Source organism: Barbus barbus (genome assembly GCF_936440315.1).
Source record: "Barbus barbus genome assembly, chromosome: 4".
In the NCBI taxonomy this organism is placed as follows: domain Eukaryota; kingdom Metazoa; phylum Chordata; class Actinopteri; order Cypriniformes; family Cyprinidae; genus Barbus; species Barbus barbus.
The window spans coordinates 24,995,032-25,018,894 of record NC_136732.1 but is presented as its reverse complement, the minus strand read 5'-3'; the positions used below and the strand labels follow the sequence as shown (position 1 = coordinate 25,018,894).

Sequence of the window (23,863 nt, the reverse complement as noted above, 5' to 3'; positions counted from 1 at the left end):
CCTGATCTCGCAGGAAAACACACAAAATGTTGTATGAATCCAGAAAATGTGAAGCCTTATGTGAAGTTTGGTGTTAGCATGTTGCTAAGCTAACAACATGGTACACTAATGAGCATAAGATGCACAGCTTACGTAAATATTGATGAAATTATTTAAAGATGAAACTATTTTTATCAATACATTTCGCAATCGAATGAACTGAAATGTTTCTTGAGCAGCAAATCAGCATAAATCAGAATGTTTTCTGAAGGATCATGTGACACTGAAGACTGGAGTAATGATCACAAGAATAATCATCGCAAGAATAAATTACTTAAAAATTCTTAAAATAGAAAACAGCTATTTTAAACTAATAATTGTCAGTCCTTGTCTTGTGTTTCCCCTCCTCTCGTGTCCCTATTTGGCCATCCTCGTTCCTTTCATGATTAGTTAATTTGTCCCAAGCCCTGCGTTTGATTAGCCCTCACCTGTTTCTGTTCTTCCCCGTTAATTTCCCTGTGTTTATAAGCCCTGTGTTTCCTAGCCCCTGTGTCCGGTCATAACGTCATTGATGTTCGTCTCTCCCCAAGCTCCTCGTCTCATTGTGTGTGTCTCTCCAAATAAATGTGATTATTGGAACTCCTACGTCTCCTCGCTCCTTGTGTCCCGAGAGGGAACGTGACAGATGACCGGAACCACAAAGTAAGCGGCGCTCCTTTTCCCGTTTTGTTTTCCGTTTTTGAAAGTTTTTTGTTTGCTCCTTTTTTCCCGCTCCCTCCATGGCGATGGAGTTTACCGCCCGCCTCGGCGCACTCGTTATGCGGGATCTCCCATTCGTGGAGTACACCGGGGAGTTCTGCCGGCTCGCCGCGGTGACGGATCTGCACGACGCGGCCATCCTCCACCTGTTCCGGCTCGGAGCCTGTTACAACTACCCCATGGACCTCCCAGACACCACAGGATTGACCTGGAGGGTAGGAATATACCGGTGTCTGGGAGACTTCCGGGTCCGAGTCGGAGCTAGCCTGCCGTCGTCCGCGGCTCTCCCGAGCCCGCCGCCGCTCGCGCTTCCAGAGCGCCCCCGCGAACTCGCGCTTCCAGAGCGCCCTCCAGTGCCTGCTCCTCGCAGGTGGACTCCTGCGTCCCCGCTGGTCCCGCCCAGCTCTCCTGCGTCCCCGCTGGTCCCGCCCAGCTCTCCTGCGTCTCCGCTGGTCCCGTCCAGCTCAGCTCTTCCCGAGCGCCCCCAAGTGTCCGCGCTTCCAGAGCGCCCTCCAGTGCCGGCTCCACGCACGTGCCCTCCAGTGCCGGCTCCACGCACGTGCCCTCCAGTGCCGGCTCCACGCACGTGCCCTCCAGTGCCGGCTCCACGCACGTGCCCTCCCGTGCCGGCTCCATCCAGCCCTCCTGAGTTCCCGCTGGTTCCTCCCAGCCGTCCTGAAGTCCCGCTGGTTCCTCCCAGCCGTCCTGAAGTCCCGCTGGTTCCGCCCAGCCGTCCTGAAGTCCCGCTGGTTCCGCCCAGCCGTCCTGAAGTCCCGCTGGTTCCGCCCAGCCGTCCTGAAGTCCCGCTGGTTCCGCCCAGCCCTCCTGAGTTCCCGCTGGTTCCGTCCAGCCCTCCTGAGTTCCCGCTGGTTCCGTCCAGCCCTCCTGAGTTCCCGCTGGTTCCGTCCAGCCCTCCTGAGTTCCCGCTGGTTCCGTCCAGCCCTCCTGAGTTCCCGCTGGTTCCGTCCAGCCCTCCTGAGTTCCCGCTGGTTCCGTCCAGCCCTCCTGAGTTCCCGCTGGTTCCGTCCAGCCCAGCTCGTCAAGAGCGCCCCAAGTTTCCGCGCTGCAAGAGCGCCCGACAGAGTCCGCGCTGCGAGAGCGCCCGACAGAGTCCGCGCTGCGAGAGCGCCCGACAGAGTCCGCGCTGCGAGAGCGCCCGACAGAGTCCGCGCTGCGAGAGCGCCCGACAGAGTCCGCGCTGCGAGAGCGCCCGACAGAGTCCGCGCTGCGAGAGCGCCCGACAGAGTCCGCGCTGCGAGAGCGCCCGACAGAGTCCGCGCTGCGAGAGCGCCCGACAGAGTCCGCGCTGCGAGAGCGCCCGACAGAGTCCGCGCTGCGAGAGCGCCCGACAGAGTCCGCGCTGCGAGAGCGCCCGACAGAGTCCGCGCTGCGAGAGCGCCCGACAGAGTCCGCGCTGCGAGAGCGCCCGACAGAGTCCGCGCTGCGAGAGCGCCCGACAGAGTCCGCGCTGCGAGAGCGCCCGACAGAGCCCGCTCCTCTGTGGCTCCCAGGGGGGAGCTTCCCCAAGAAAATTTTGGGGGGGGGTAAGAGGGTCACAGCCTGTGTGGCCGGGCCAAGGGCCAAGGCCACAGAACCCCTCAGGCCCGAAAAAAAATAGGCCGTGGCCTCCCGAGTCCCCTGACCCGCCCTGGCCTCCCGAGTCTCCAGATCCGCCCTGGCCTCCCGAGTCTCCAGATCCGCCCTGGCCTCCCGAGTCTCCAGATCCGCCCTGGCCTCCCGAGTCCCCTGACCCGCCATGGCCCCTGGAACGGGCACCGCCCTGGAGGCCTCCAGAGCGCCCACCCCCCCTCCCCATTGGATGGTGTTAGGCGTGAGGACACGCCTTCCGGAGGGGGGCGTTATGTCAGTCCTTGTCTTGTGTTTCCCCTCCTCTCGTGTCCCTATTTGGCCATCCTCGTTCCTTTCATGATTAGTTAATTTGTCCCAAGCCCTGCGTTTGATTAGCCCTCACCTGTTTCTGTTCTTCCCCGTTAATTTCCCTGTGTTTATAAGCCCTGTGTTTCCTAGCCCCTGTGTCCGGTCATAACGTCATTGATGTTCGTCTCTCCCCAAGCTCCTCGTCTCATTGTGTGTGTCTCTCCAAATAAATGTGATTATTGGAACTCCTACGTCTCCTCGCTCCTTGTGTCCCGAGAGGGAACGTGACAATAATACTTCACAATTTAACTGTTTGTAGGGTAGACTGAGTACATTTGAGATATGTGTACAGCTGAAACACCTTAAGTAACTTGTGATGGTAATCTGTGCTCTAAAAATAGACATATTTTATGACATTGTGCCATGCAAGTTCTTTTCATAATCTAGAGAAATGTGCAAGCATGTCAGTGGGGTACGGTTGAGACACAGTATCAACTGTAACCGGATTGGTGTCCTATTGCTTCAGATGCTGTTTAGTTGTACAGTGTTATGATAATAGGATAAAAGTCATTTACATATATGCTACACAAATTCTGTTAAAAAATCATATTTGTGATATTTCAACTGTCTATTATTTCTTCTTCTAACCATTTAGTCGTGTCCGACTCTTGGCTACGTTATAGGCCTGCCTCCTCCACGTCCTTCTGTTTTTTACCACTTCCTTGAGGTCACTCATTTTCATACCGGTGTCCATCTGGATGGTATTGGATTGGATTGGATTGGATTCAATTTATTGTCATTGCACATGTAGGTACAAGGCAACGAAATGCAATTCGTTGCCAACCAGCGTGTCCTTGGACGGCCTCTCCTGCATGTTCCACTGACCAGCATGATAGATTTTTTCAATGATGAATCGGCTCGCATGACATGTCCAAAGAATGTTAACTGTTGCATGGTAATTTTGGCTTCAAGCGACATATTTGGCTTGATTCGATTTAGGACTTCCGCATTGGTATTCATCGCCGTCCAAGGAATTCGCAGCAGCCTTCTCCGGCACTGAAGTTCGAACGCATCAATCCGTCTTTTGTCAGCGATTCTCGTTGTCCAACTTTCACAACCATATGTGACGATGGGGAAAACGATGGCCTGGACGATTCTGCACTTCATGGAGAGGCTAAGATCTTTGTTTTTCCAGATCTTGGTAATGTTCGCCATTGCACCATGACCCAGTGCAATCCTCCTCTTGATTTCAGATGTGCAGCCTCCATCCTGCTCAATAATTGATCCAAGGAAGATAAAATCTTTGACTACCTCGATTTCCTCACCGACGATCGCAATGTGGATTTGCCCGTTGCTCACTGTTGTCATGATCTTCGCTTTCTTGACATTCAAATACTGGCCCATACGTTCGTTTTCCTCCTTCACTCTGAGGATCAGATCTTCCAAATCCGGGACGCTTTCCGCGGGCAGGGTTGTGTCATCTGCATATCTCAGATTGTTGATGTTCCAGCCACCAATTTTAACTCAGATGATTGACTCGTCCAGGTCGAGCTTTCTCATGATGGTTTCCGCATACAAGTGAATAGAAGAGGTGATAATATGCAGCCCTGTCATACACCTTTGCCAATTTTGAAACATTCTGTATTACCGTCTATTATTAATGGACATATTTTCTAACATGAATTTTAAAAGGATTTCATAGCATTTTAAGAAATATACAAGGTGGTAAAGTGGGTACAGCTGAGACACCCTTTATAAGTTGCTTTGTACTGTATACAGTAACAGGTCAGTCATAGAAAACAAAATGCATATAGAGGCTGTGTGTGTTTGTGTACTCTACATTATGGGGAACAAATGTCCCTACGTATAGTAATACCAGTAAATTCACCTTATGGGAATATTTTTTTAGGTCCCCATGATGAAACAAGCTTTTAAATCATACAGAATGATTGAAAATGTAAAAATGCAGAAAGATCCGAGTGATGCGTAGCTTTAGGGGTAGGGTTATATAATATACGGGTATGTATATTGGTATGTTTACATTTGTACTGTTTGCCATATATTTTTGTAGTGTTAAATATTTGTTCCTGTTTTAAGTGAATCTGATTTAAATAAAGCATATAAATAAATTTATTTTTAAACTGTAATTATTTAAAACTGTAATTTTGTCATTTATTACATTTGCTATAAATGGTTAGCCAGCTTTAGAGCATTAAGAATGTCTCAACTGTACCATGCTACTGTTTCAACTGTACACCATATGGGTACAGTTGAGACAAAAATCACCTCATGTTTATTGTGTTGAGTTAATTGTGGAAAATATGAACTACTTATGGCTATTATCAATTTATGATACTTTAGTACACAGGTAAAATAAATATCATGTGAAAATTCACTTCATTTCAGCATCTAGGTTTTGTGTAGTGATGAAAAAAGCAGAAAGTGTCTCTACTGTACTCAGTCTACCATACTGCATTTTTGATCAAATAAATGCAACCATGACCTAACTTTAAGAACAACCTTCCTGTCGGAAACCTGTGTCAATGCATCAAATGCTGTCTACATATTGAATAAAGATCTACTTCATAAAATGACCACTTGCTGATGTAAAAATAATTTTATAGAGTTTACGGTGTATCATATTTTAATATTTCATAAAAAACAATGGTCCCATACATGTCCACATATGTCTTTGCTAAGTTTTGAATATCCACTAACCCTAAAAACAGCCCCCACTGCTGTGTCCAGTGTAACATTTGGTAAAAAAAAATTTCGATGACATTTATTCAAATTTATAATTAGAATGCTTTTCATATTATATCATTTTTCATGTTCAGAAGCCATCAAAGGCCATGTTAATTCCCTGTGGGTGTATTAACGCTGTGACTGAATGCTCCTCAACCAATGACTAGTCCCTCCTAACATATTTTCTTATATATTTTTGAAGCTAAATGGATTTTGAATGGTGCTTTGCTTGATTAGTGTCACGAATCCGGTCTATGAACTTCTGTTTACTCACCACCAGAGGTCACTCGCTCACCACATTGACTCTTGCACTACACTACTGTTGCACGTCACATCTGGACTGCATTTCCCATCATCCATTGCACTGATCACAGCTGTCACCAATCACACATTGCACTGATTACACAGCTGATCTCAACAGACACGCTTTATAAGCATTGGAGTTCCTCTCTGTCATTGCCGAGTATTGTATAGCGTATATCACTCTCCTAGCGATAGCTACTCTACGGAGCCCACTCAGTTATCAGTCTTGCCTTGCCTTGTGTGTTTTCTAGTGTTTTGATATCTACCTGTGTTTCCTGGATTAACCCTTTGCCTTGCCGTTCAGACTCTGTTTGCTCCTCGTTTGGATTATTGCTCGTGTACCTGGATTATCTCTCTGCCTTGCCCTGTTGGATATTGTTCGCCAATCGCTTGCCCTAGGATTACCCTTTGTCTTGCCTCATCTATGTCTGTTTGCTGTTTACCGACCAATGCTTGTTTCATGACCATGCCTTCTAATAAAGCCTTGCAAATGGATCCTCATGCCTCACGTCTTGTTACAATTAGTGCTAAAATAGATTATAAAGCAATAATACAGTAAATTAGATCTGTAGATACTAATTATGCTGGTTTTCCATAACAGCTGCACTCTTAAAAGTAATGATTCCAAAAGGGTTTTCTCAGCAATGCCACAAACAAACCATTTTGGGTTCCCCACAGAACCATTCATTGAACAGTTCCCAAAATAACCACTATAAAGAACCTTTTGAGCATGGAAATGTTCCATGGATGTTAAAAGTTCTGTGACAAATGTGCTTTTAGTCAATTACTGCAGGGAATCCATATAAGTCATTAAAGCCACAGTCCTGTTTATCTTTTGAAATGAAATAATTGATTTAGTCTTTTTTCAAACCGACATACTTTCGATTTAACTGACATGCTTTAGAGGAAATTGCTGATTCAATTTCTGGTACAACCACAGCTCAGATGACGCCTCGAGTCTCCGTTGTTGAGGGCGCTAGGCACATTTTTGGTAAGGTAAGGGGGTTGGCTATATGCGTTATATGTGAAGAGGCACTCAAGTAATCTGAACAAACACATGCAGAGTTCAGGGAATGAGAACACAGCAGGGGAAACAGTTCAAAACAAAAGTTCAAAACACAAGTGTGTTCAGTAAGAATCAAGAGGACAGAAGTGGCTGGCAGAGTGTTGTTGCATATGCTTGCGTAGGCATATGTGTGTTTACGTGTGTGTGTGCATTAGAGACTTGCGTGGGAGATTAATAGAAGTGAGAGGTGTGAGACATGTAGGACAAGCTTTGGCGGAGTTGGCCGCTGAATTAACCTGTCTGTCACTATTAATCGCCGCTCTGCTTTTTCCCGCACTTCATTCCCCAGAACTTAATGCTTTCTGCTCAAACCTAATCAAGTCCTTCTGTCACAATGGTTGTCAGATATTTCCCTCAAATAGCTACTTGCTTTTCCCTAAAGTCTCTGTACCTTCTGCCACTTTTAGAAGAGTAAATGCAGCCTGACATTAGTGGCAATGCTCCATTTCCTGTCAGACAGCCAATGGGATGTTGTGTTGTCACTAGCATTTGAGGTAAGTATATGCTATAAGAAATTCAACCTGCAAAAGTTATTCTAACAAATGTAAAAAAAAAAAAAAAGTTTTATTGGCCTTACTTAGATACTCAAGTATTTCTTCAAATGTTGTCTGAATGTTGTCCAAATGTCATCATTACTCACCCTCAAGTTGTTCCAAACCTGTATGAGTTCATTTCTTCTGCTGAACATAAAAGAAAATATTTTGAAGAATGTTGGTAACCAAACTGCTGGAAGCCACTGAATTCCATAGTATGGGGAAAAATACTATGGAAGTCAATGGGGACCAGAAACTATTTGGTAACCAAGATTCTATAAATGATCTTAATTAAAATGATCTATCATCATTTACTCACCCTCATGAGCGAAGTCAATGTAGTTGTTTGGAACCTCAACGCTCTTGAAAATATCTTCTCTAATGTCACACCGAAGAAATAAGGTCATATGATACAATAACCATCAGGATGGGTAAATAATTACAGATTTAAAATTTTTGTGTGAATTATCACTTTTAATAAACTTCTCTGCAACATGTTCTGCTCATCATTCTAGGTTTTTGTCATTTAGAAAGAATAAAACGGCAGGTCAGTGCTGGAAATCTCATTTTCAAACATCATTTGATCTGGAAAGAGTGAAGCAATTCTGAGAATCTAAAATGAAGCTCAGTTGTACAAACTATTTGTTTGCACAAAACACCCTTTCCACCCACCACAGGACACCATCTTATGGATCACAGGGAATCCCTAAGAACTGCAGAAGGCCACTGTGCATTGTCTATCTATCTAGCTATCCAGACAGCATTTGTTATTCATGTAAGGAGGTGAACACAATGCCACGGGATCTCCAGGGACGAGGAATTACTGCCTCTGGCACACACGCACGCACACACAAACAAACAAACAAACACTCTCTTTGTTTATACAAATGAGGACAATCCCAAAAACATATTTTGTCAGATTCTGCTCACTTTTGGGTACAAATATGGTAGATAAGTAGGTAGACACACACACTTCATGCGCTGCTGCCAAACTCCAATGGCTCTCCTCTGGGCTTCAACAACAACCACTGGGGCCAAACGTTGTCTAAATAAATAGTTTAACCAATGAAGGAAAATTCATTATTTACTCACCCTGATGTCATTCCAAACCAGTATGCTGTTATTTTGGTCCATTAAAAAAAAAAAACTAAAAGAATAATTCCAGAAAAATCTTCATGCAGCTCTTTTGATGTTTTCCATACAAACAGCGGTTCTTAGAGCACATCCCCCAAATGAAAGATGGCCCACTCGAATAAAGATCAACTTCTTTATTACAGTGGGGCTTCACAATTGATCAATATGAAATTGCAATATGGCTAAGAGGGATTATCAAATTGCAAAAGGTGAAGGCTTCATTAAATTTAATATATAGCCTGATGCACATCACTGTGTTCTTCTACATGCACGATTCACCATTTTAGCACCTCAGAGCAGTAACTAAGTAATTTTTTAAAAATGATTAGAAATGATAATATAGAAATTATTCGGTGACAAAAACACATCCAAAGCTATTCCTTTCCCCCCCTAACTATTAATTCCCATCTCAACACAAAAATCAAAAGAATTAATGATGATACACAAACATACAAGTATTCATGTAACAATAAAAAATAAAATATAAATCAGGGATGAACTAGAGGGGGGAAAAAATAATAAAAAAAGAGATATTCTTTATCAAAATTAAGACTCTGCCACGCCCCCCTAAAACGACTCATTCAAACACGCCCCCACATGTCTACGTCACGGTGTGGAAATATTTGCTTAATGCTGCCCAAATGTTCAAGCAAAGAAAGGAGGCGTGGTTACAGTAAACGCAGTAGTGTTGATGCAGCCATGTCAGGGAGACGCTGTGTGTTTCTGTGCGAAAGCAAAAGCACTTTATTATTTACAACAGAACAGCACAAACCAGATGTTATCACAACGCATTTTACGGACGACCGTTTCGTGAACCTAGGAGAGGAGGTAATTCTGACTTTGCCATGACAATCTGGCACTTCTGAATCAGCGACTGTATGTTTTGTTATTAGTTTAAGTATTTGCTATTGACTGTTCAAATGTGGAGTTTTGCGCGTCGTGTGTGTGTGTGAGAGGAGGAGAGAGAGCGGTTCACATCACAGTGGAGTCAGCTTTCTTAATCGCGGCTTGTGTGCAAATATATACTAGCATCATCACTGTGTCTGTCACGCAACTCTGTTCCCCTTTCGAGCGTGAACTGATGGTAAAACTAAGGACATTATTAACTGTCTTTACATTTATTTTGAAAGCTAAAGCTCGCGATTATGGAAAGGGGAGTTACATTTCCGACTCGTGCTTGTGGTGTTCGGCCAATCACAATGCACTGGGTCAGTTGGCCAATCAGAGCAGACTGCGCTTGTTGGAAGGAGAGACTTTGTAGAGAACGAAGCGTTTGACAATAATGTACAGTACTTGAAAAATAATGTGTTTTTTGAACATTAAAGCATGTCAACATATCCTGTTCCACCAAATATACAAAATAATGATCTTTAAAAAAGCATCATATGACCCCTTTAAGGGTCCCATTTTTTTAAATCCCTTGAGAAAGTATAAACATTTTTATGTTTTTAGAAATATCATTAGGTCACTAAGCCATAATTTATGGGATTTAGGTGACATAATTAAGCAGGTTTAACATATATTTGGGAAAATCTTCAAACTTGCATTATTTTTGAGATTTTGGACAAATATTAACAGCATCAGATTTACAAATGAAAAGTGTTTACAAACCTGTTATCAACAAAACACAATTAAACAGAGATATGAGTCCACTCTATAGTCCAGAAAAAAATTAAATGTAAACTATGCTCAGTTTGATCCCTTTAAAAGGAACTAACAAATCAAATATGTTATAGTTCTAGTATGCCTCATTACCAAACCACACTGATGTGAGGTTTTACATGTCTAACAACCCCACATTTGTTTGAGAGCCGAAGCTAAAGAGTTTTAGGAAACAATTATGTTTTGGTCTATTTCTCAAACAAAACTAACATATAGATTCAGAAGACTTGGAATATAGTTCACAAGTCATATTGACTACTCTTATGATGCATTTTGAATCATCGTGGTTATCGCTATAAACAGTCACCAGATGGAAAAGAGCAGCATGACGATTCTTCAAAAAGCCTCCTTTTATGTTGCATGAAAAAATAAGAGCATATGAGTTTGAAGAGCAAGTAATTAATGACAGAATTTGGATTCCTTTAATGCCCACATTTTGTTTGAATTGGCATAAAGTGATTTGCCTACTTGGACCTTTCTGAGGTCTTCCTGTTTAATTCAGAGCCGAAGGAGCCAGACGTCCTTATGTGAAGTCCTCAGGGTGCCAGGTTGAGCAGGTTAATGTTTCACACACACACACACACACACACACACACACACACACACAGAGACAGAATTGGATTGTAAGCTTTATTCAGTGGCAGTGTTCAGTGGGTTGTCTGTACAGGAAAGAAGTATCTCTATCTTTATCAGCTGTACTACAAAACACATCCACAGGGAGAGCTAAAAATGATGGCATTCACCACCCCCGCACGCTCTCTGATAGGCAAATAACATAATCAATCCCCAGTAGGTGAGAGTGATTAGATATGATTTTGGTAATGAGATCCCTTTGAATCTGTCAAATGGAGGCTGTTTCATACGAGGAATTATCACCTGAAGTAGTCGTACCATTTACGAAGACATGCCCCCTACTTTTAACCCCCTTACGAATGCGCGCTCACCAATTAGTGCATTTTAAACGCCCACTCAGGAAGACCAGAAGCGAGGGAGAAAACTCATTCTTATCTTTCTAAAGGACTAAAGAGTTTTGGTCCTCAGTCCTCACCTAGCAACGGAGTGTCAAGCATAAAATGCAGAATTTATTTTCCACTGTCTGGCTAAATGGCGTATTTAGCTCACGTGTACATTTAGGTGCTGCGGCAATCTCAATATACTTTGGTTTCGCAGTCAACATCATTAAAGAAAGCACTGAATACTCTTTCAAATTATCAATTACAAATATTCAGTCCAGTAGATTTCTGCAGGAAATGCACATGGCATGAAAAACAGGCAGGCAGTAGTACAATCTGAGGTGTAAAAACATAGACACATGAGATATTAGATAGAACACAAGCATGCACAAACCCAAACACTTGTCACTTCATCTTTTGTTGTCTGTAAAATGGCTGTTGGAGTCAAAGAGATCAAAATGTGACCAGACTGCATGAAACAACTATGCAAAACAGAGACTGTCTTAAAACTTGGCGTGCTGCCTAGATAGGCAGCATTTGTGGGCATCACAAAGAGTTTTAAAACACAGCCAAAATGTACAATACTTAAAAAAAATAAAATAAAAAAACGTATACGTATAATGCATTATAATATGCAATGCATTATCTGTTTTCATAAGTTGAAATGCATTATATTTTTTCATTTGTTATAGTTGTTTGATTGTTATGTGTTTTAATGGATCACATTTTCTGTGTAACAGTGAATAGATGAATAAGTTTGTGTATTGTATTATAAATGTAGTTAAAATTATTAAAGAGATCATACAATGCATTATAAGGTGCATAATGCGTTAAAATATATATCGTATATGAAGGCTTCAAGTAGAGTATTAACAAATGTTCATACTAATAGGCTATTAATGTTCATCCTAACTAATGATATTAATAAAACAAATAACAGTAATTAGTCTACAAATAATTAGTCTACTTATTAGTCTACAAATAATCCTAATAACACTAGTTGCTACTGATGCTCATCATAATAGTAATGATATTACCAAAACAAATACAAAAAAGCAACTAATAGCATTCCAATGATCTTATTAACATCAATGTGTACTAAGTGATATAACCAATCCCATTAGGTTACTAATGTATGCTATACTATGCTATACTGCCGTTACATACACACTAATACTATTGCTTTTGCTAATATAATTTACTTAGTGTATTCTAACCCTAATACTAATAATAGTAAGCTTTCGCTGCTGGCAAAAAGGCTGTTAAAATCAGAGATCAAAGTGTGACCAGACTGCATAAAACAGCTATGCAAGGCAGTATAAATAGGGGCTGTTTAAAAACCTAGTGTGCTGCCTAGCTAGACAGCATTTAATAAGTTTTTAAGACACAGCCAGGAATGCTCACACTGATACTAACCCTATTAATAGCTACTAATGCTCATTATAATACCAGTGATACTGTATTTTTCTAAAACTACTAGTACAAACAGCATTCAAATCGTCTTACGAATTGATATAACCAATACCAGTAGGTTTCTAATGCTCATATACTAATATACTATGGCTATTATTAATGCAAATTGTAATACTTAATGTATGCTCATACTACGTACTATTTATTCTATTACTATGGCTACTACTAATACTCACACTGATGCTTTTGCTGATATTAACGTGATTCCCTGTGCAGTGCACGTATGCAGATATTTAAGCGTGTGTCATTGTTAAAGCACGCATGTAAACATAAGCTGAGGAGTTGAAGTTGCTCTACCTGTCGTCGGTCTGCCAGTCCCCGAGCAACAGGTCTCGGAACCGGTACCGCGGCGGCAGCGGCAGAACCTCCTTCTCCAGCTCCACCATAGTCACTCAACACAGCGCACAAACCAACGCGGCGTGGAAATGCAAATGCCCTCGCCCTCGTTTATCCCTCCGCCGTGATTGTTTCAGGTCGCTCGCGTATAGAAAGTGTTGTCATCACTCAGGGACAGAAGACACGGGTCTAGATCCACTATCACAGCAGCGACAGACAGAGCAACTGGTGCCTCCCTGAGCTCAGCAGCTGACCCGAGACACAGCGCCTGCCTGGACATCCCGCTCCATGCGGACACAAGCGGTTTCACATCAGCTGTAACAGTTGCCAGTTATTGCTACAGTGCATAATTTCACCGTTGTCCTGTATTAATTGAGGCATGTGCTATTTTGAGGGGTAGGAGAGTTCATTTTTATAACCCAGCTAGTACTTGCAACCCGCTAGCAGTCATTTCGTCTGCTGCGTTGTTGGAAAACGCATGAGATAAGTCGACGACTCCGCTTTTTGCCTGATATGTCAATCAAACAGCACTAATGCGGGTGAGAAACCTCATTTTTACCACTGCCATAAATTATCCATTTCACAAGACATTGGCTTTACCAAATATAGTACAGTGAATTACGCACTCAAACTGGAGAATGGGTTTGCAAATAAGCAGCGTGAAATGTGCAAAAACTAATTAAAGGGTGACACCTGTTGCGGTGTTTTACATGCTTTATCCGCCTACATATGCAGTTAGCATAATAATGTAATTATAATCAAAGAAGTGGAATTTTCATGCCGGAGTCAAATTAATTGTGTCACATTCGATTTCAATCCTGGAACAGAATCCAGCCTTTAGTGCAGCTCTGATGCTGTCAATAACACAGGCATCTTGAGCGCTCTGCCCCCCTAGCGGCTGCCTGCGGGAGAAGCCCGATAAATCAATCGTGTTTAGCTCCTGAAAGGTTCATATACCCTCAATCTCAGCCTTTAAAGGTTTTGATGGGCTTTTTACAGTCACATCTGTTCGGTTGTGGCGTCCCAGCTAACCATAATACGTGTTTGTTACGTAACTGCAACGTAATTTGACGACCGAACTTTCGTTGTCGGAACCGGACAAGTGAAATTCCCGGATACGTTGCCACAACGTAACTTCGTGACGTTGCCAGTTCGTAACTGCGACGTCGTGGCAACGTTGCGGATCAATAGTTGTGTGCTGGTAATCAGTTGGTAATTTTTTATAATTATTTATTTTCTGTGGGCGGACATGCAGTAGTTTAACCTAATTTATGTCCTCATATGCCCAAACTAATTTAAAGGCTGTTTCAACAGCTGTGAATGATGAATACAGACTCGAAATGAATTTTATTTATTTATTTTGAAAAACACACACATATGAACAGTAAAATATTCAATATTTAAAATATTGAAAATGTTTGTAAAACAGAACAATGACCAATTATAACCACATGTGGACATATTTCACACAAAAATGTAAATTCTGTTACTTACCCTCATGTCGCTGCAAACCCATAAGACCCTTTTGTGCAGAACACAAATGAAGATATTTTTAACAGATGCCTTGTGTACGCAAAAAACAGCAACAACAAAAATATTATGTTTTTATTCACAAATTATGTATATCCAATGCATTTTCACAAAAGCAGCATGAGATGAACAGTTCTCACGCCAACACAACACTGATGCATCATGGTTAACTTACATTTTGCACGTTACAGTTGTTAATAAAAGTATTTTAAAAGTATAAAAAATGTTGTGCTTCCTAACTCAAGCTCAGTGCTTTACTGTCACATGTAAATTACCAAGAAGTAAATGTGTAATATTACTAGTAACTACACTTATTAATGCAAAACTATAATCATTTTATGATTTAATTATCTTTATTTTTAATACCGCCCACACACCACCCCAAGCGCTACCAGATCTGCTTCTGGCGCCACCATCTGTAGAACTCAGTGGCGCTGGTGCCGCTGCTCTCAAAAGTTATCTGGAGCCCTGCTATATATACATTGCAAATGTGGTACAATTAAAATGACTATGCAAGTACAAAAAAAAAAGTCAGCTGCTGAAATGTTACAAGGATAGTACATAAGAACCGTACCAAAACAGTGACTCTAAAATGGTTATAAAAACCAAACCAAATATAAATACTGAGAATGTGTTTGACATTCAAAAAAAAAAAAAAAAAAGAACTTACACAGCAAAAGATGCAGTGACCTGTGGCTAAATGGCCTTTGGTTTTATGTAGCTGTGATTGACACACAAACAAAAGGGGAAAAAAGATAATAGCGCCGCTGAATATGAGTCAAATATTGCATATCTCTGTACAAATTAAAGTGTACTCATTCTTAATGAGTGATTATTAACTAATCAGTATGTCAGGGGTTCTCAACTCTGGCCCTCAAGGTCCACTGTCATACAGAAGTTGCGTCTCAATCAGCTTCATAGTTCACTAGGTTGTAAATGAATATATTGTGTACACAAATTCAGGCACTGGTAAGGACAGTGGCTCACTACACACTGTTGACTATTTCCGTCCTCATTGTACAACATCACTACTGACATTTATGCACAACAGTAAAACTGATATATTTTTTTTATGCTATTTTCAGCACATTATGATAAATACTTTGTTATATGCATGCGCAAGATTTCAGTCATAAATAAATATTTGCTAGATTAGACATTACCTGTCTAGTGATGTATGTTTATGCTGAAATATAATATTGGTTTGTGTTTTAAAATCTATCACGTGTCATTTTGTAGCGAATTATCTCTTAAGTTTTGAGCTTCAGAACTTCGTAAGGGAACATAGTGAGCATCGATGCTTCCTGGTTTTCACAGCTTTTTTAGGGAGCAAACTAAATTTTGTAATTGAGACAGCCCTTAAACACTGACTACTGAGCTAGGGACCTGAGTGATTTACACCCAGAGTTTAGATCCACACCTGATCACGCTCACCTGTTTGTGACTTTATATTTAGTAAAACTGAAGAACTTAATTAGTTTGTTCATGTGCACTGCACAAGGTTGGAGCAAAACTCTGCATGTAAGTGGACCTTGAGAGACAATGTTGAGATCTCCTAACATGACAATTCAGAGAGGCAGGATGACTTCTAGATTGATGACTTACAACACTGGTGTCCAGTCCTGGGCATGGAGGACCAACGTTCTGCAGAGTTTCTGGTGATACTTGATCAACTGCTCAGGTCTGCTTAATTGGGGTTGGAGCTAAACCAAACTAAAAAAAAGAGAAAGACAAAATAAAGTTAAAAATTATGATTCATAAATATGCACAACATCTGAAAATGCACAAAGATGAGAAGAAAGCAATGTGTTTAATGAGAACTTTCAACCCACTGAAAAATAAGAAATATTAAGTCACAGATGCATTTTTTATTCTTGTTATTCTTATTATTATTCTTCAAATAAATTATAATTACCTTTTGGTTTATTGATGATTTTCAGTCTCTGAAATAGAAACATTCTATCAATTATGGATGGCATCATACATCATATGTAACGATATTTAATAGGAGTTCTAACACCATGTCTACACCGGACGGCGCAACAAAATACAATAGAACCTATTATTATATGATGATGTCTACACTGGATGCAACACAACAAATCCCTGACCGTAAACTGATGCCTCGTTCTATTTATGACGTACTGACACAAATGATTTTCAATGGTCCCTTTGTCGCGTCCAGTGTAGACACTGTGTGAGAGCGTCTAGCTTGGGTATAGAGAATGGGAATCTACGTCATTGTGCATTGCATTCTGGGTATACAATACAAATCACCACAGGAAAAGATGACTATTTACGTTAATATTTTTAAGAGCTTCTGGCATTTTATTAGAATAAATGAATGAATATTCGAATCCCTTGTGTTATTAAAGATTGTGGTCAGTTATTTATGTTTTTGAAATAAGTCTCTTTATGTTCACCAAGAAAACTGCATTTATTTGATCATAAATAAAAACAGTAATTTTGTGAAATATTATTATTTAAAATAATTTTTCTATGAATAGATTGTAAAATGTAATTTATTCTTGTTTTTGCAAAGCGTGATTTCTGAAGGATAATGTGGCACTGAAGACAGGCATAATGATGCTGAAAATACAGCTTTGATCACTTTTTAAAACATACTGAAATAGAAAATAGTTATAAAAAAATGGTAATTTCACAATATTACTGTTTTACTGTATTTTAATCAAATAAATGCAGTAGTGGTGAGCATAAAAGACTTATTTCAAATACATGACAAATCTGACCCTTAAACTTTAGGTAGTGTATGTTTGAGGTATTACTTACTAGTCATATGGTTCATAATGTCTAGAGATGTTCTTCGACAGGAGATACGCTCCAACTCTAGAGCACGGCCGACAGCGTGGAAGAATCTAGGAACATAAACAATCTGTCACAGAGCCAACAATATTTATTATACAATGCCAGGTTTATTTAAACTATAGCAGAGGTGAAATGCACAAAACAAAAATAATAATTTACAGAATATACTATTTAATAACAATGTACATTATAGGTTTACTTTAGTAATGCTCTTACAGTGTTACTTATGTTTGGACATCAAAGCCCTTTTAAAATAACTAACAAGCAAACACACACACAATTTTGCAAAAGAAAATTACAGATGCATGGTGATATAGGCAATATATGTTGTGCAAGATGCATAATAAAGTTATTTAAGCTTTCTCAGATCACCTGTGTTTTCTATTTCTCTGTCAGCAGCTCCCTTCAGAAATGTTTAAATCAGGAACTTCTGTGTCATAGAGGGTTTTTTCTGACACTTCTGAAATCACAGAACAAGTACCAATATGTGTTTAAAGATCAAAACCTGTTTTAAGTTTCAGCCCATTTTCACGCTCTGTGTAAGTGATGTATCCGATTAACTGTACAGTACATACTTTTAGGTTAAATTAATTAGTTTAACGTTACTTCCATTCATCCTTTGACAACTTGCCAGCAAAACCTTTATATAAAAAACGCTCATCTACACATAAGATGCCATTAAAAGCCCAAACTTTCAGAAACAAGAGCTCAAGTCTATAGTTAGCTCTTATAGTTAGCCTCACGGTTGAGATGCTAACGGACTTTTTCCGAAGACACTAAACCATTTCTATAAAGTAAATATTCAACAAAAGCGTGTCATTTACATGAAAAAAAAGTGTCAGGAAAACTTGTATGTACTATTTGTGTAATTTTAGAGACTAAACTTACCTGAAATGAGTGAAAACAGCAGTGAGAGAAGGCGTTTAGCTGTTTGACAGTTGAGCTGCCCCCACCGCCCCCCCCGTTTCCATGTTTCCATGGAGACTGTCCATGGAGACTTCCTCAGCTCCAGCTCAGCGCGCGCACATTAAAGCACGTAGACGTCACGCAGAATTTAGTAAATATAATAATAATATAATATAATAGCTTTAGAAATGGTAAACGTGGTGTAGAAATAACAATGAAAAAACATTGATTAAAAACTAAGGCGTATAAATAGGAATATATTTTTTCGTACACATTAATACATGCATCATGAACAATTTTTTGTTTTATGTATTTTTAAAATATATTTTCAAAATATATTTCCATATATTTAACAGTTCTACATTCCTATGGGTGTAATTAATGTGAATTTATTAATAGGGCTATATAAAGGTAGTTTATTATGGTGTTTGATCTACTGAGATGTTTAATATGTTTTTAAGGATGCATTATAGGCATATTAATATTATATAAATGATTGTTAACAGGTGTACTACACAGCGCAAGCGTTTTCAACCAGATAACCCACTGGGGGCAATTTCTGCCATGCCAAATATACAGAATATTTTCATATAGTTTGCGAATATTAATAACAAATATAATCTATGGGATGTGCAGGTTGTGCGGTGACACATAACCTGAAACTATTTCTACATCTATTTCTTCATTTCCTATATTAAAAGCAGTCGCCCATATTTGACTTGGTGAAAAGAAACACATTTTATCTTTAAGGAACGTTCAATCTTGTGTCTGAAGTTTAATTAAGCGGCATTATGGTAATCAGAGAGCATATAAAGAATGTGCACAGATACATTACGTGCATACGACGTTGCAGTTACGTTGTCAGTAAGTCATTAAATTACCAACATAATATTACGATTAGAGTACCTATCTGGGACGTTCTTGGTTATCTTGTTACGTTAGGAGGACGTACTGACGACGTTGTGAGTTGGTAATGGGATGGTAATGGAATTACATGCATACGACGTCGTGGTTACGTTGCCTATTGGTAAATCATGAAATTACCAAAAATTACCAATACATTACGTAACGGTTACGTCTTGTGTTAGCTAGAGAGATTCTCATCAAGGCTTTGATGCTGCAGAACGCTATTAAACAACACAGTAAAAACAAGCAGGGAAAGGCTAAGATGACAGCATGGTACACTTACACTACCATTCAGATGTTTGAGCCCAGCAGGCACCGGACGTCAATATGACGTCAGATTGACGTTGGACCCCAACGTCGGAGAGACGTTGTATTTTGGTTGAAAGTGAAAATCGGGTTGACGTCAGAACCCAACGTCAGATTGACGTCAGAACCCAACGTCAGATTGACGTCAGAAACCAACGTCAGATTGACGTCAGAACCCAACGTCAGATTGACGTCAGAACCCAACGTCAGAATGACGTCAGAAACCAACGTTGGACAGACGTTGTATTTTGGTTGAAAATGAAAATCGGGTTGACGTCAGAACCCAACGTCATATTGACGTCAGAACCCAACGTCAGATTGACGTCAATCTCCAACGTTGGACAGACGTTGTATTTTGGTTGAAAATGAAAATCGGGTTGACGTCAGAACCCAACGTCAGATTGACGTCAATCTCCGACGTTGGACAGACGTTGCATTTTGGTTGAAAATGAAAATCGGATTGACGTCAGAACCCAACGTCTGGTTGATGTCAGAACCCAACGTCAGATTGACGTCAATCTCCGACGTTGTATTTTGGTTGAAAATGAAAATCGGGTTGACGTCAGAATCCAACGTCAGACTGATGTCAAAACCCAACGTCAAATTGACGTCAATCTCCGACGTTGGACAGACGTTGTATTTTGGTTGAAAATGAAAATCGGGTTGACGTCAGAACCCAACGTCAGATTGACGTCAGAACCCAACGTTGGACAGACGTTGTATTTTGGTTGAAAATGAAAATCAGGTTGACGTCGGAACCCAACGTCAGATTGATGTCAGAACCCAACGTCAGATTGACGTCAATCTCCGACGTTGGACAGACGTTGTATTTTGGTTGAAAATGAAAATCGGGTTGACGTCAGAACCCAACGTCAGATTGACGTCAGAACCCAACGTTGGACAGACGTTGTATTTTGGTTGAAAATGAAAATCGGGTTGACGTCCGAACCCAACGTCAGAACCCAACGTCAGATTGACGTCAGAACCCAACGTTGGACAGACGTTGTATTTTGGTTGAAAATGAAAATCGGGTTGACGTCAGAACCCAACGTCAGATTGACGTCAGAACCCAACGTTGGACAGACGTTGTATTTTGGTTGAAAATGAAAATCGGGTTGACGTCGGAACCCAACGTCAGATTGATGTCAGAACCGAACCTCAGATTGACGTCAATCTCCGACGTTGGACAGACGTTGTATTTTGGTTGAAAATGAAAATCGGGTTGACGTCAGAACCCAACGTCAGATTGACGTCAGAACCCAACGTTGGACAGACGTTGTATTTTGGTTGAAAATGAAAATCGGGTTGACGTCGGAAACCAACGTCAGAACCCAACGTCAGATTGACGTCAGAACCCAACGTTGGACAGACGTTGTATTTTGGTTGAAAATGAAAATCGGGTTGACGTCAGAACCCAACGTCAGAACCCAACGTCAGATTGACGTCAGAACCCAACGTTGGACAGACGTTGTATTTTGGTTGAAAATGAAAATCGGGTTGACGTCGGAACCCAATGTCAGATTGACGTCAAAACCCAACGTTGGACAGACGTTGTATTTTGGTTGAAAATGAAAATCGGGTTGACGTCAGAACCCAACGTCAGATTGACGTCAGAACCCAACGTTGGACAGACGTTGTATTTTGGTTGAAAATGAAAATCGGGTTGACGTCAAAACCCAACGTCAGGTTGACGTCAATCTCCGACGTTGGACAGACGTTGTATTTTGGTTGAAAATGAAAATCGGGTTGACGTCAGAACCCAACGTCAGATTGACGTCAGAATGAAAAATACAACATCTATCCAACATTAGAGGTTGACGTCAATCTTACATTAAGTTCTGATGTCAACCTGATTTTTTTCAGCCTCCAACAGTGGACTAACATTGCATTACATCCCTATCGAAACTGGCCATTACCACATTTGTTATCAACCTGTGAATACAAAAGGAAGAGGAGTTAAATGTCCAAATAATTAATTATACATAACACATTATGAACCGCTTGTTGTAGTTTGTGTTATGTTTGTCATATCTAATGTAGATGTCACATTGGTTCTACTGTGGTGCTAGATGGAAGATCATGGGCCCACCCAAATTGCTATGCTTTTATCTTCTGAAGACAAAACTGATATTGCACAATTTCGAAACCTAAAACCTTCCTGGTGTTAATGCTAAAAGGCAGTGAGGAAAAATCTCTAAACATTTACTTGGGTCTGTTGTATGTACACAAAAGTGAGAGAACAAACAACTGACTGAGCAAATTATGACTCTTATATGGTACCAAAAGCAATGTTTTTGGATATTTCACACTATGAGTTCAGTAACATCAGCAGTCTGTCATTATTTTGTAAGTTGGCAATATTAGCACATATTTGCAAACAAGGCTTGACATTAACATAGAATCATCCCATATTTAAGGCATATGAATGGTATTCCACATTACATCAATATGAGCGTGGTTTGTCCCATTTTTTATTTACTTCAGTTTTATGTTTGGCAACCGTTACTGCCAGTCATTTGACCGTTTCTTTATTTTTTTTTTAACAGTGTAAAACTGTTATTTTATGGATTTTTTACTGACCAATTAAATAAAGTGATAGCACTAAACCGTGTACAGAGGAACACTGTCCTTTCACAGATTTTCCTAGATTATTATGATCAAACGCATTCAATAAAGTGCTAAAAGTAAAATACTAGTCTATAGAGAAAGACTTCTTATTTTACAGGTTATTAAAAAACAAAAAATTATAGTGTTAAAGGATGCTGACAATTGTAAATTAAAAGTTTTATTTTGAAAGACAAAATACAAAGTCTCTACATATACTGTACAAAACTGAAAATGCAATCATTCAGTTTTTAAAGTAAAACAGTGCAAATTTGAAAGGAATTACATTTCAGATACATTTCAACATTTAAAATACTGTACCAATTAACAGAACAGTTTGATGAGAAGTTAATGAGTTGAATTAAATATTCTCAGCACAAGAAATACAAAATATCTACAAGTTTCAAACGACTATTAATTCTAAAGGCGGGATTACACTACATGACTTTTCAAATCTGAACAGATTTTTAAAACACTAGGCATCATACATACATTCAGGTCATCGACACAATTCTAACATTTTTGGCTCTATACTCCACCACAATGGATTTCAAATGAAACTGCAGACTGTCAGCTTTAATTTGAGGGTATTTACATCCAAATCAGGTGAACGGTGTAGGAATTACAACAGTTTGCATATGTGCCTCCCACTTGTTAAGGGACCAAAAGTAATGGGACAATTGGCTTCTCAGCTGTTCCATGGCCAGGTGTGTGTTACTCCCTCACTATCCCAATTACAATGAGCAGATAAAATGTCCAGAGTTAATTTCAAGTGTGCTATTTGCATTTGGAATCTGTTGCTGTCAACTGTCAAGATGAGATCCAAAGAGCTGTCACTATCAGAGAAGCAAGCCATCATTAGGCTGAAAAAACAAAACAAACCCATCAGAGAGATAGCAAAAACATTAGGCGTGGCCAAAACAACTGTTTGGAACATTCTTAAAAAGAAGGAACGCACCGGTGAGCTCAGCAGCACCAAAAGACCACGGAAAACAACTGTGGTGGATGACCGAAGAATTCTTTCCCTGGTGAAGAAAACACCCTTCACAACAGTTGGCCAGATCAAGAACACTCTCCAGGAGGTAGGTGTATGTGTGTCAAAGTCAACAATCAAGAGAAGACTTCACCAGAGTGAATACAGAGGGTTCACCACAAGATGTAAACCATTGGTGAGCCTCAAAAACAGAAAGGCCAGATTAGAGTTTGCCAAACGACATCTAAAAAAGCCTTCACAGTTCTGGAACAACATCCTATGGACAGATGAGACCAAGATCAACTTGGAAAGGAACTGCTCATGATCCTAAGCATACCTCCTCATCAGTGAAGCATGGTGGTGGTAGTGTCATGGCGTGGGCATGTATGGCTGCCAGTGGAACTGGTTCTCTTGTATTTATTGATGATGTGACTGCTGACAAAAGCAGCAGGATGAATTCTGAAGTGTTTCGGGCAATATTATCTGCTCATATTCAGCCAAATGCTTCAGAACTCACTGGACGGCGCTTCACAGTGCAGATGGACAATGACCCAAAGCATACTGCAAAAGCAACCAAAGAGTTTTTGAAGGGAAAGAAGTGGACTGTTATGCAATGGCCAAGTCAATCACCTGACCTGAATCCGATTGAGCATGTATTTCACTTGCTGAAGACAAAACTGAAGGGAAAATGCCCCAAGAACAAGCAGGAACTGAAGACTGTTGCAGTAGAGGCCTGGCAGAGCATCACCAGGGATGAAACCCAGCGTCTGGTGATGTCTATGCATTCCAGACTTCAGGCTGTAATTGACTGCAAAGGATTTGCAACCAAGCATTAAAAAGTGAAAGTTTGATTTGATTATTATTCTGTCCCATTACTTTTGGTCCCTTAACAAGTGGGAGGCACATATGCAAACTGTTGTAATTCCTACACCGTTCACCTGATTTGGATGTAAATACCCTAAAAATTAAAGCTGACAGTCTGCAGTTAAAG

At 40.4% G+C, this 23,863-nt stretch overlaps 1 protein-coding gene across 1 annotated transcript in view; it reads right to left on the bottom strand.

Moving 5' to 3' along the window:
- Positions 1–12,871, bottom strand: part of kcnt2b (potassium sodium-activated channel subfamily T member 2b) — a gene marked incomplete at both ends in the record, with an annotated part of 134,226 nt that extends 121,355 nt beyond the window's left edge. Inside the window, one exon of the mRNA XM_079415753.1 lies at positions 12,783–12,871. Coding sequence (XP_079271879.1) covers positions 12,783–12,871 — 89 coding nt within the window. The remainder of the gene's footprint in view (positions 1–12,782) is intronic.
- Between the last annotated feature and the right edge of the window lie 10,992 nt (positions 12,872–23,863).